Source organism: Martes martes (assembly GCF_963455335.1).
Source record: "Martes martes genome assembly, chromosome: X".
NCBI lineage: Eukaryota > Metazoa > Chordata > Mammalia > Carnivora > Mustelidae > Martes > Martes martes.
In genome coordinates this window covers 120,390,010-120,403,352 of record NC_137897.1, presented here as the reverse complement: position 1 = coordinate 120,403,352, position 13,343 = coordinate 120,390,010, and the positions used below count along the sequence as shown (strand labels likewise).

Sequence of the window (13,343 nt, the reverse complement as noted above, 5' to 3'; positions counted from 1 at the left end):
GCCCGCTCACTTTTTCAGCAGGATCTCCGAGGCGCCCTTGCTGAAGAGGCGAAAGCCGCCGTCGGGCATGCGGATGACCGTGCTCATGGACTTGCGCACGGAGTTGAAGGTGTAGACTTTGTAAAGCTTATCTTCTGGAATCTGCTCCCGCACCGGCTGGAAGTCCTGCTTCAGGTCCAGGACAAAGCCCAGCAGAGCACACTCCGTCTTGTTGCCCACTTGGCGTGGGAGGGCGCCTTCTTTCTCTGGAGGCTACGAGGCAAGGAGGAGCTGCATGGCACAAGGGGGCCCGAGTCTACCCTCCCTGCCGCTTCTGGGGGGCCCCCCCCCCCGCCTGGCTGCGGCCACCTCGTTGTCGCTAGGGACACCTTGTCTGGCAGGGAGCTGAGGACGGCTTCCGCGGGGACTAGATGGGCAGGCTTCCCACCATGCACTGGGCTTGGAAGGGGTTTCTAGATGCTGCGTGTTTTGCCCAGCAGCCAGCACAGGAGTCCAGAAATGAGGTGGAGGCCAAGCAACATCCCAGAGACCACTGTAGCTCTGCCACAGGTTCTCAGGAGAGCCGAGAGAGGCCCTGGGGACAGCTCCTGCTGCAATTTCTGGGCTGGCCCCCTTCCTCCATCCCACCCCAGCTTGGCCCAGCCAGCTGCGCGCTCTCTGCTCACTAGTATTTTGGTGGTGTAGGCACTGTTGATGGAGATGGCATGGACCAGCAGGTCGAGGATCTTGGGGGTCAGGGTGCTGGGGGCTGGAACTTCTTTGTAGTGGGTGTCCCCGAGGTAGGACTGGACCACGGTCATACGGTTGGTGGTGAGTGTGCCCGTCTTGTCTGAGCAGATGGCAGTGGCATTGCCCATGGTCTCACAGGCATCCAGGTGGCGGACCAGGTTGTTGTCCCTCATCATTTTCTGTGAAGGGCACAGATAGGGGCTTGAGTAGCCAGCTGGCCTCGGAAAGGTTGGCCCACGGGGTAGGGGAGCAAGAAGTCGTCAGCATGTCATGTGTGACTCTGTTCTGCCCTGCTGGCTTTCCACGTGGCACTAACAGTCCGGGGGGGCTCAGTCGGCTGCCACATGTCCTTGCTGCTGGGCTGGTGGGCTGACGGCAGTGCCCGAAGACATAGCTTGGACTGGTTGCAGGCTGGGAGGACTGACCAGACTCTCATCAGACAGGCCAAGCGGTCAACCCGGGGTAGCTGCTCTCCCCAGAGCGCAACTGGGGTCTCCCTGCTGCCCAGGACAAACCCTCTACCTGTAGCTCCCTCTCAGATCATCCCCAGTCTGTGCCATCTTCTACCCACTGTCTCCCAGGGTCCTCAGCCCTCTCCTGATCACCCATGTTCCCTCTGCACCCACTTCTGCAAGTGACACCTGCACCCCCAAGTTCCTGATGTCAGGTCCATCCCACTGCCTGCCCACTTCCCAGCGCCTCCCCTTCCCCTGACTGATCCCGAACTTTCTCCAGTCCATGTCACGCCAAGTTGCCGAATGGCTTCCACGTCCGCTTTCTGGGTCTGTATCGGGCATCAAGGGGTTCTCATTGCAATTGCGTTTATTATTAGTACCTTGACGGAGTAAGCTAAGGAGATGGTGACAGCCAGAGGCAGGCCCTCTGGGACGGCTACGACCAGCACCGTGACGCCGATAATGAAAAACTTCACGAAGTACTGCACGTAGACGGGTGTGCACTCGGCCAGCCACGCCCGGCCGTCCACGACGAAGGTCTCAATCACGAAGTAGAGGACCAGGATGATGACAGTGATGGCGGACATCACGAGTCCTGCGGGGGCGGGGGCGCAGGGGCCGCAGGGGCCACAGGGGGTGGGGGTGGGATGGGGAGTGAGCGGGGTGAGGGAGGGAGACAGCAAGAGCGAGGGAGGCTAAGGGAGGCCGTCGGCTCCGGCCGACGCGCCCCTCCCGTGGCCCACGCTCTCTGACTGGGGGCTGCTGTAGACCCTGATGGTCACGGCTGGCCCCGGCGGGTCCCCCGCCGGCCTGGCCCACAGGACCCATAACAGCCCTTTCCCGCTCCCGCTTGCTCTCCGCGGCCCCGCCTCGCTCGCACCCCGCGGCGGCCGCACCTGCTTTCCCGATCTGCACGGCCAGCTTGGTGAGCTTGCCCTGCAGCACCGACTTCTCCTTCTTGGGCACGCTGGCTTTCTTCTTCTCCCGCTCCTCCATCTCCCCGCCCTCCGCGCTCTTCAGGGGCTGCATTTCCATGGCAACCGCCCCATCCTGCTTCTTTGCTGCGCACGGAGGAAGCCCACAGCCGAAGTTAGGGCGGGGGGGGGGGTGGGCAGCTACAAAGGAAAGCCGCGCTCCCCGAGAGGAAACAGGGCTGGGGGGGGGTCTCTGGTTTCCGAGTGTGACATAGCCCAGGGGCTCTCTCCTCTCCCTCCGGTCCCCAGCAGCCCAGGCCCTCCTGACCGGGGTGGGAGGCTCCGGCGCTGTCTTGGCCGGGGCAGACGCGGTTCTCCGGGGGCCTCTCAGGGGAAAGAAGACAGACACAAGCACGAGTAACGGGCACACAGACAGGGTGGCCGGTCCCATAAGGCCCCAAATCTTGATACCTGACAGCAGAGGCCTGGGGCCCAGGGAACGTTCCAGAACCTTGAGCTGACCCACTAGCCCGCTGGTGTCTGTTCTCCCAGCAGCCTCCCGAGCGGGCGCCTTGACTTCCGCCAGGACCCCCACTCACCGTGCGTGACCCCTGTTCTCTCCTCACGGGGCCTTTGCTGCTCTCCTCCAGCTGCCTCACCACTTTTGGTCTGGAGCAGGCGGCCTATCCATGCCCCACCTCGAGGGGGCACCCGACCCCACCACTCATCCTTCTCTGTCACTGCCCCTGTCGCCACACAACGGAGCTCTCGGTGCTCCTGACACCACCTCCCTATGCCTCCCGCCATGTCGCGCTGTCAGCTGCTCCATAATGCTTCCGGTCTCCCCACCCGTGCCTTCGCCCCGTGGCTGCCTGAGACCCCTCACCGCTGGCTGCTTTCCCCAGGGGCCTCAAGCCAGAGCCCATGGGTCGGTGATACTCAATCCCCGGCCAGCGACGGCCCCTCTCCACCCCGGCCTGGGACCGTGGCTGTCAGGCTGTCCCCCCGACCCAACCTTAGCTCTCCTCTGAACTCCAGGTTCCTTGTCGGACCCTGTCTTGGTCTCCGGGTCCCCGGGTCCCACAAGGCACTGGAGTCTTGCCCCTGGGTCTGTGTCTCTGAACTGTGACCTTGCCTCGGCCCCCTTGGCTTCCCCAGTACCTGTGCCCGACCATGGACAACCCCCGTCCCATCACGGAGTCTCAGCGCCTCCCAGGCCGAGGGCAAAGTGGGCGTCAGAAGGTCACCCGCCACCCTCCCGCAAAGGTCCGGCTGAACTGGGACACCCACAGGCCTGAGCCTCAGTCGCCTGGCCAGGAAGCCAGCTCGCAGGTGATCCCCGTGGGCTTCTGGCCTCACTCAATTGCTCTCTGGGTGCTGCTCCCAGAACTGAAGCAGGCGGCCCCCCACCCTGGGCCACACCCTGGCCCACCCCACCCTATGCACAGGGCACGCATTACCTTTGGTCTGGCTACTCTCCATTGCCCCGTCCTGCTGCTTGCCTACAACGGAAGAGGAACGACAGACACGAAGCCTTGAGAACATCCGTGTGGTCCTGGCACGCGCACATGGGATGACGGGGCACAGGAACACAGACAGCGAGGCCAGAGAGCACGGTGGAAAGCGGGGAGAGAGTGGGGAAGGCTCCGGGCCCCCTATTATCCTCTGATGTCCCATCACCACCTCTCAGCAAATGGGCGCCACACTCTGGGCTTCCTGACTGAGGCCCCAGACCTCCAGCGAACCCCCCCCCCCAACCGTGCCAGCCCTGGACAAACTGGGGGCCATGCGTGACCCGGCAATGGGAGGCTTCTAGAAAGCCTACCACCACGCGGAGCTGGAGCCGCCAGCTGTCTCGTCCCAGCTCTGCCACCTTGAGCCGGGCCCCCAAGCTTCGATGTGCACCTTGCTGCTGGGCACCTGGCCCCGGAGGAGGCTACAGGGTGCGGAACGCGCTGGGTTCCAGGTGGACCTGCGGGGGGTGGCCGTCCGTGCATGGGCTCTGCCACCGCCAAGCCCGCAGCTGGGTGCTGGGGACTGTGTCAGTGAGTGGCTTCCAAGGCCAAGATGGAGAATGCTGGTGGGGAGTTTGCCCGCACCCAGCTGGGCTGCGTTGTAGGTCGGGCCCTCTGTGAGCGGGGGAGGTTCGGAGGGGAAGGAGATTTCTGGGGGCAGAGGAGATGCCTGTAGACACACGGTGACCATACAGCGCAGTGAGGAGTCATTGTTGAAAACTCTGGGGCCGTGAGGGCCCACAGAAAGGTCAGAGGCTGCAGACAGGACCCAGGGAGGCCTCTAGAGGAGGGAGGGGGCTGTGGGATGAGCACTACAGGAAGAGGAAGACAGAAGCCAAGGGAGGGGAGGAGGGGCAGGAGGACATCCCAAGCAGAAGGGTGACTAGGAGTCAAGGCCAAAAGGCAAGAAGCAGGTCGGAAGGGAGCAGGTGGGCGGGGAGCGCTGCGCTGATAGACACAGTCGAGAGGCAGCGAGGGTGAGGGCACGGGCCAGGGAAAGGCACTGGGAGTGGCCGCTGGAGTGGCCGAGCCTTGGGCTGAGACCTTGATGGGGAATTGTGGGTGCTGCTGCCCCTCCCCAGAGCCTGGCCAGCTCTGCTCCCCTCCTAGGCCCCCCTCAGAGTTCCCCTCCTCCAGGAAGCCTGCTGGTGAAGGTGCTCAGCCTAGGGGAGCTGATGGAGAGGGGGCAGAGGAGCCAGAGCCAGGGCGGGAGCTGGGGTCCCTGGGGCGGTTTTGTCAAGGTTGGAGAGGAGGGGCCCAGAACTCAGTCATTTGAGGGACAGAGCTGGCGGGGGGGAGCCTGCGAAGGAGGGGAGAAGGAGCACCCCGCCAACCAGCCATCACGGTGTCGACGGAGGGACACCAGGCAGTGAGCTCGGCGTCCCGGGACAGCGGGAGGGGACTCCAGCCCCGCCCCCACGGAGGCCCAGGGCTGACTGCCCGACCCGCTTGCCTGCCGAGGGACCCTAGTGAGCTCACCGTGGGCAGCAGCTAGGCTGAGCCCTGCAGGGGGAAGAGGCTTGGTGTGGCGAAGGTGGGCAGGGCCCATGGAAGCTTCTAGGCAATGGCTGGTCATTGTCTGCTCTCTCACTGCCTCCAGGAGCAGGGCAGCCTAGGGCTGGGGACACTAGCACATCCTTCCTTCTGCTGACTTGCCCCTTTGTTGCCTGTTTTCTGGCTCTGGGGGCCCTGACTGACTGAGCGGGCCTGGTGGCTGCAGGCTTCCAGCACACGCTCTCCCCACACACGTGCGGGTTCTTTGTACTTCTTGTGGGCCCGAGTGAATTCTCTCCGAGGTACACATCTAGAAAATTCCGCTCCCCACCTGGTTTGACTGCAGGAGCAGCCTGAGGGGAGACCCAGGTTAGAGCAAGGTGAGTTGTGAGCTGGTGCAGGCCCTAATCAAAGAAGGTGGTGGGGTCCCTACTCTGGGACTGGGACTCTGGCGGGGCGGTGGCGCTGAGGACAGCCATGCCTGGGGCACATAGCGGTGGCAAGAGGAGGCAGCAGGATGGCCGTGTGCTGGGGAAGGCTTCTGGGGAGTCCAGCCCATTCTGCTTGGGAACCTTCTACCTCCGGCTGTATGACCCCCTTTTCCCTGGCTGCCATGTTGGTGGGGACCCTTAGCACCTTACCGGTGGCGCCCTCCCAAGCCAAGGTGGCTGGCCCCTGTCCCTCCAACCCCATCCCTGCCCAGCTAGGGCAGTTCCCCCCCACCCTCCGGCACACACTTCCCAAAGCCTTCAGGGAATAGCTGCCCTTACACGGAACTGGGGGCCGCCGACCTGCTGGCTCTGGGGCAATGACCCCAGGAGGGGAGTCCCCGAAAGGAATCAGAAGAGCGGGTATGACCTCCCACCCCTGAGGGCTGGCTCTCCCTGGAGCTGGAGTAGGGGATTAGGCCAGCAAGATATAAAAGAAGAAAGAGCAGGGTGCAGAGGCGGAGGGCCAGCCCCCGCTGGCACTGGGAACTGGAGGTCGCCGCTTCCTTACCTTTCTTATCCTTCTTCTCCTCTTCCTCTCCACCGGCTCCAAGCAAGGTAAAGATGATGCCTGTCTGGGAGTTCACACCAACGGCAGTCACCACCATTCTTCCAGAACCTTCCATGACATGAGTACCTGGCAACACAGGGGAACCAGGACAGAGATTTGCTCTGCTGGTAGGAGGCATGCCGAACACCTACAGGTTCTCTCGCAGGACTCCCAGAAGCAGGGACTCAGCGTTTGGAGGCCCCTGGGGGCTATGTTGACTCTAAGACTGGGCTGAAGCCTCAACCCTGGCTCGGAGGGGACCTGGAGGCCCCATAGGAGCAGCTGCTTTGCCCAGAGGCCTAAGATGAGGTCCTCTCAGGGCCCACCTGGGGCCTCCAGCCTCTCGGTCCTGCTTCACACTGCATTTGCCACTGGGATAAACCCCAGGCTAAGCCCAAACCTTCTGGAAAGGGAACGCTACCCCCACTGGCTCTTCTTGAATGTTTGGGCTGCGGAGGAGCACAGCACTGTGCTGACCCAGAGCCAGGCCTCGCCTCTAGGGACTGTGGTCAGGAGATCAGGGGCTCTTCAGGGCTGGGAGCACCCCCTTCCTGTCCCAGTGGCTGGAGCTGCCCCCATCATGCCTCCCACAGTCCGCTCTGGCCCCTTGTGGGGACAGGGCAAAATCTTCAGACTCTTCGACCAGAAGGGCTACTCAGGAGGCCCCAGTTGAGGGGGTGGCCAGCCCAGGTGGCCTCCAAGGCCATGCGGCGCTGAGCCAGTCCAGGAGGCGGCCTGGCCGGTGCCCGGAGGCCTCACCTGAGAGCAGCATAGGGTCTTTGTCCGCTGATTTGCGCACGTGGTCCGACTCGCCGGTCAGCGAGCTCTCGTCGATCTTGAGGTCGTTGCCTTGGATGAGCACGCCGTCGGCAGGCAGCAGGTCTCCTAGGGCCAGCCGGGCAGCCGGGACCACGGGCTGGGTGTGGATCCGGGCGGCCCCCCTCCCTGCCGCCTCCCCCTGCCCCAGGGGAGGTCTCGAACCCAGGGTGTGGGGCCCGCTTTTCTCAGTCTCCTCCTTTCTGGGGAAGACTCACCCAACCCAGCCCCGTCGTCCTGCCCTTCTGGGGCTGTGTCTCCGGCTGGAACTCCCACCTTCAGCCCCTGCGCCCCCACAGGTGAAGGCCCACGTGCTCCTTGGCGGGGGGTGGGGGGGTGGGCGGGGGAAGGCCGGCACTGGAGGCACTCACCGTACTTGACCTGTGCAATGTCCCCCACCACCAGGGCGGCCACGGGGACCTGCAGCAGCTGGCCGTCCCGGATGACTGAGAACCGCTGCTCCTGCTCGATGCGGCTCTGCAGGCCCCGGAACTGCCTCTCCTTGCTCCAGTCGTTGAAGGCCGTGACCAGCACCACGCAGCTGACCGACAGCAGGATGGCGGCTCCCTCGATCCAGCCGGCCTCGGCCTCCCCTTCATCTTCCGCCCCGGCTGACACGTTCCCGCATGCTGTGCCCGAGGACGGCAGGGAAGGATGGGGCGCCGGGAGAGTCATGCTCTGGCCCCTCGGCTCAGGTCCCGGCCCTGCCCCCCCGTCGGGCCCCCCTCTCCCCGCTCACCTTCGCTCTCCTCTCCCGGCGGCGCGTAGAAGGAAAGGCCCAAGGAGACGACGGCGGCCACTTCCAGGATGATCAGGGTCACGTCCTGCAGGGCCTCCCACACCAGCTGCAGGAAGGTCTTGGGTTGCTTGGGGGGGATGAAGTTCTGCCCGTAGATCTGCCTGCGCTTCTCCAAGTCATTGGCGTTGTTGGCCAGGCCTGGGGGGTGCAGGAACGGAGAGCAGGGACTCGGGAGAAGGATGGGTGAGCCCGGCGGCGTGAGGCTTTGCCCCTTCCTGCCGCGCTCGCCCCCAGCGCCCGGCCCTGGCTCCAGCCCGACAGCTCCTGGAAGGCGGACCGGCCCTGGCCTGCTGCCGCGGGCCTTTCCACAAACTCTGAGGGCACGTATGTGTGAGCACGGGCACTCCAGCCGCCCGGACACAACACACAATGGTGTGGGGCCCCTAGTGGGACCGAGGGCCAGATCCGCCCCCGATAGGCCCGGGGATGTGGTCGGGTCCCTTCAGAAGGCAGATGGGAAGGAATGCAATGATAGCCCACATGGGGAGCGGGCAGAGGGGGCCTGGCTGGGCCTGGGATGGGAACAGCCAAGGCTTTCCCAGGGGTGCAGGGCTTGGTAAGAGACTGGGCTGGAGGGAACGGGGGTGCTGCGAGTGGGCCGACGTGTTCATACCAACCCTCCAGGGTTCAGAGGAGGAAAGGGCCTCGTACCCATGAGTCGGAGCTCTTATTGGCGACCCAGGGCTCCTGTGCTGTCCTGGGCACTCGACCCCAGGCCAGGATGGCAGGAGCCTCACAGAGGCTAAGCCACCCAGAGGGGGGCACAGCCAAACTACGTGTGCTGGGCACAGAGCGTTTATCATCTGACTCGATCAGGGGGAGGGTGGGCTCCAGCTGCCCAAAGACCTTGTCTGCTTCTCTCACGCTGCTGAGCCTGGGCCTGGCAGCCACGGCACATCCCATCCCTGCCCTTCACTGTGCCCGCAGCTCAGAGCACCTACTGCCTCCTATGGGACTGCACATGTGGCAGGTGGGAGCATCTATAAGGCTAATGGGACTGTCAGTGATTCGTGCTGATGCCACGGTGTCCCCTGGCCACCAGGCGGAGGATGAGGAGGGTCAAGGATGACAAAGCCAGTCCCAGTGGGGGCCCCTTGTGGCCGGAGCAGATAATGCATGGCGGAGGAGGGCTTGAGGGGCTGAGAGGGGCCTGATCCACACTTTCAGAGCGCTGGGAGGCCCCTCCACATCCCAGACAAGCTACTGTGCTGGGGTTGGGATGGAGGACTCAGAATCGACACCCGCAAAGGGGTGAGCTCTGGCATTTGGAAGCCAAATGGGCCCTTACCTTACTTTCCATTCTCGGGACACTCCACTTTCTACCCACGCCTGCACTGAGTCTTCTGGGCCCTCTGCCTCTAGAGCTACCAGAAACTTCCATGTGGGACTGACATCCAGGCCACCTCCTCCCAAGGCCAGATACCCACTAGGCCACCTTCCCCTGAGGTAGGTAGATGGGATACAGTCCCCTGGGCCTGCCCTCGGCTCTCAGGGTACTATGTCCTTCTAGGCCTGTCCCCCAAGTGTCCAGCCCCACACTGACACCTAGTGGACAGATGGTGGCTTGCAGTTCCCAGTCCTGAGGAGTTGTGACTCCTTTGGCCTCCTGAGGGGACAGGGAGCAACCCGCAGGGCAGATGGGGGTGGGGGGTCCCCACCCTATGAGGTGCTCCCAGCTGGCTTGGGAAGGCACACGGGACCTGGCCCCCAGGTGACTTGAGAGCAAGGAAGTGCTAAGTGGAATGCAGATGGCCTTGGGAGGAAGGACGGTGGGTGTCCACTAGGCGGGGACATATGGCTTTGGGGGAGGGGCAGGGTGGGACCCACCTGAGGCACAAGGCTTGACAAGAGCCTGGCATCTCCCCAGCTGGCGACGATCACACGCTGTGCCCCCCGCCTAGCAGAGCCGCAGCTGTCCCTGCCCTTCTCCCTGGGGCGTCATGGTGCCTGGGCCCTGCCGGGGCTCAAGTTTCTGGAGGCTGCAACTTTCCAGCGGGGTGTCTGGGAGAAACTCAGGACCTCGGCTCCTAGGGGCTGGGGTCCTAGCTGAGGGCCTGTACCCCACCCCTGACTGGGGCCTGTGTCTTTAAGCTACAAGACATATGACACGTGGGGTGAGTACTAGGGAGGCACTATGAACCCTGGCTCTCCTAGACCCCCAGGATATCCACGATCCCAGCCTGAGAAAGGGCACGGGGCCCCATGGCCCCATAAGTCTGCATCCTGCCTACCTTGCCCGGCATGGCTTGTCCCCTAGGGAAGCTGGGACCTTGGGGCCCCTTCCCCAGGAGCAAGTTTGCTCCAGTCCTTCCTCCCTCCCCCTCCCTCCCTCTCCCCCTTCCACCATCAGCCTGTTCCTTGGCCTTGAGCTGCCCTTGATGCTCTAGCAATGCTTCTCTCTCCCTTGCTCTACACCAGCCCGAGGCTATGGTCTTCCTGCCGGGCTCAGGGGTCCCGGCAGCTGCTCAGGTGCTCACGTGGGCACCAGAAGGCAGGCGCAGCCCCTCTCGTTCCAAGCATGTGCCTGACCAGCAGGCCCCCAACGGTGGCCCAGGGCCAGAGCCCTGGGGCGGGGGCCGGCTGGTTGGCATGGACACAGATGAGCGCCCTACCCAGAGCCGAGGCCAGAAGCCCTCACAATTGGATTAGGCCCACATCGTGTGGTTCCTGCGTAATCTGCCCTCTCCTTTGCGTGACTGCTGGTAAAGGCCAGACAGGGGAAGGGCTGGGACCCAGGCCCCTGCAGGGGGCTTACCACCGAGCTTGGCCCAAGACCCAGGTTCCCTGGCTTCTGGAATCCTCTTGGATAGTGACACAGGCGGAGCCCATTGATGTGCTTATGGCCAGGAACAGCCGGAATCTCCTCCCCCAGTACACCGTGCACCTCCCCAGACCCGCCGCCTTCCCCAAAGCACCAACCTGCCAGCACACCTTGACAGGGGATTGATGTGGGGGCCCGGGGATGCAGTTTTGGGAGGGGCCCAAAGCCGAGGCCCACTGTGTCTGGGCAGGAGTGGGGACATCTGGACGAGCATTCCGGGGCCAAGGCAGCAGGTGTGGTGGGGGCCGGGGCTCCCGGGCTTGGGGATGGGAGGGGGTAGTCATCACAGTGCCCATGCTTCGTGGTGGAGATCAGGCCTGGCTGGATCCCTCTGCTGCGGCCAGGCCGCCCACCTGGGCGCTTGCCCTTCTCCATGGCTGCCCCTCCACAGGCACCGGGCAAGCTCCGGAGAGCGCTGTGGCAGAATCAGGCAGGTTCCCAGGGGCCTTGACATTTTAAATATTTAACAAGGCCTGACAGGCAGAGGAAAGAGCTGCCAGCTGAAGCCCATCTGCTTCCTTTTATCTGGGAGAGGCCACAGCCCTTGTGGCTAAATGGCCCTCCACCCCAGCCTCCCCCTAGCCCCAAATCCTTGGGGGGGGGTAAGGAGGAGGGAAGGAGAGAGATCCCTCTGGCCCCGAGCCAAGCCATCTGCCCCGGTAACACAACACACCAGCCTGGGTCCCTTTAGAGCACAAGCAAGAGAGAGCCAGGCGGCCCTGGGAAGGCCACTGAGGCTGGGAGTTCCTGGCCTGGCTGGGTGGGACCCTCTCGCCCGGCCCTTGGGCCCACCATGTCCTGGGTGGGCCATCTCTGCCCCCCGCTCCAGCCCATGTGGCCCCACAGATGGACAGGGCCAGGGAGCAGGGGACAAGGATGATGACCGGGGCCCGGGGTAGACAAAGGTGTGACAGCTGCGATCGATCAGCGTTGGCGGAGAACAGGCCTGGCACTGGGCTGGGACGGCCCTAGCAGTCCTGCCAGGGAGGAGCCAGCCAGGGCAGAAAAACACTGGAACTCCTGGAGTCTGGGGCCAAACCTGGCTCCTGGGGGTCCCAGCCTCCCGGCAGACCCGGCAGGCAGGGCTGGGAAAGGCTGGTGCGGGGCAGGCCAGAGCTCGGCCTCCAGAGCAGGGGGGAAAGGGCTCCAGGGCAGCGGCAGGGACCCAAGATGGCCACTGGGCCTCTGCCTCTGGAACCTTCTAGCGGATGTTCCTCAGCCTCCTTAAGCTCCCTGCAGCAGCTCCCCTCAGATCCATACTGCCTCAGGCTTGGCCTTCTGTGGGACGGCCGGTGGCCAGCGGCAACTGTACTCAGCACTCTGCTCCCCGCGCTTTCCAGAGAGATCCCCCCTACACCCCTGCCTCTTCCTGTGCCCCTTAACTGGACATAGGGCTGAGCACACAGGGCACCTGGGACATACAGACAGGGGCCCTGTCTTCCTCCTCCTCTGCGCTGGAAGGCTGTCCCACCCCATTGCTCAGAAGAGCTTCTGGGGTTCCAGGTGGGGGCCCAGCCCGCCTGCGCATGCCGACCCCGTGCTGTCCTCTTCGTTCCCCTTCTCTGTTGCTCGATGGCTGTTTAATCCAAAGAGGCGAGAGCAAGGAGCTGCTGATTACGGCCACAGCTCCTCGAGGACCCCCGGTGCGCAGAGGATGACCTCCTCGCCCCACACAGAACATCTCTTGCTGGGGGGTGGGGTGGGGCACGGTTGCTACGGGAGGGCACAGTCAGGGTCAGGAGCGCCACCTTGGCCAGGCCTGCCCTGGGGAGGGGGTACGGAACATCTTCAGGACGCCCCTTGAAGGCAGGGGTGGGGGTGTCCGATGGCCCATGGCCCTATGTCCCCGGCGCACGCGCGGCCTGCGCTGGGGCTCTGCTGGCAGTCTTACCCTCTGTGGGCGAGGTCTTCAGCCTCCTGCAAAGCCCACTGACATCCCCGTAGGCTTCCTGGACCTTCTGCAGCGCCTCAGCCCCTCGGAGCTCCATGAGGGAACGCAGCTCAGCCAGGGTACACCCGAAGCCACCTGCGTGGGGGGCCTCCCGCTGCTGCTGGGGCTTGGGGTGGAACTCGATGGAACTGTTGGCCATGTCGCCCATCCTGCCTGTTGTGCTGGGAGGACAGGGTGCCCGACCTCTTCACAGGTGCAGCCTCGGCTAGGGGCAGGCGGCCGCCAGGGGTCCCAGGGTCTGGGTGAAGTGTCGTGGAGGGAGCTGTGGTGGGGACGTGGCTGAACACGGACACCTGCAGAGAGGTGAGAAGCCAGGGGCGAAGTTGAGACAAAACTGAGGTCCACTCTTCCAGAATTCTCTGCAGATCTGCACTCAGCCTGAGCCATGAGTTGCAGATTGCAAAATTCACCTCCGAGGCTGGGCTGGTGGCCCTCATGCCCTGCCAGGCCCACCTGGCAGGCCAACACCTAGTCCTTCCCGGCATGAGCACCCAAGGCAGGAGGGCTTGCCTAGGTGGGGCAGGAGGAAGCCTTAGTGTCTCCCAGAAGTGGTCTGCAGCCACCTCTCAATCCGTCTAGGAATCCCCACTGAAGCAGAAGTGATGTGTTGGGGTTGAACGGTGGCACGGGGGGGGGTTATCTGTGCCACAATTCTCCCCATGTCTCTGCCCCACCTTGAGCGAAAGCTTGTCCACTCCATCACGCTCCCTGCTCTCGCCTGATTAGGGCTGGCCCACCATGGCAGGTAGAAATCCCCTACAGTGGTGGTGGCAGTGGTCTTCTGGCTCAGCCTCTGTGGCTCACGGTTTCAG

The 13,343-nt window shown here is 63.9% G+C and overlaps 1 protein-coding gene across 11 annotated transcripts in view; it reads right to left on the bottom strand.

Moving 5' to 3' along the window:
* The window catches only part of ATP2B3 (ATPase plasma membrane Ca2+ transporting 3), a gene marked incomplete at its 5' end in the record, with an annotated part of 42,365 nt that extends 29,596 nt beyond the window's left edge, over positions 1-12,769 (bottom strand). For 3 of the 11 annotated variants that reach the window (XM_080795367.1, XM_080795371.1, XM_080795376.1), the window contains 9 exons: positions 11-252; positions 666-908; positions 1,565-1,779; positions 2,081-2,299; positions 6,106-6,231; positions 6,904-7,029; positions 7,332-7,589; positions 7,700-7,897; positions 12,472-12,679. In XM_080795367.1, the coding sequence (XP_080651493.1) occupies positions 11-252; positions 666-908; positions 1,565-1,779; positions 2,081-2,299; positions 6,106-6,231; positions 6,904-7,029; positions 7,332-7,589; positions 7,700-7,897; positions 12,472-12,679 (1,835 nt within the window). Of the gene's footprint in view, positions 1-10; positions 253-665; positions 909-1,564; positions 1,780-2,080; positions 2,338-3,558; positions 3,601-6,077; positions 6,232-6,903; positions 7,030-7,331; positions 7,590-7,699; positions 7,898-12,471 lie in introns of all 11 variants that reach the window. The other 8 variants (XM_080795373.1, XM_080795374.1, XM_080795377.1 and 5 more) reach the window with 5 other exon arrangements.
* Between the last annotated feature and the right edge of the window lie 574 nt (positions 12,770-13,343).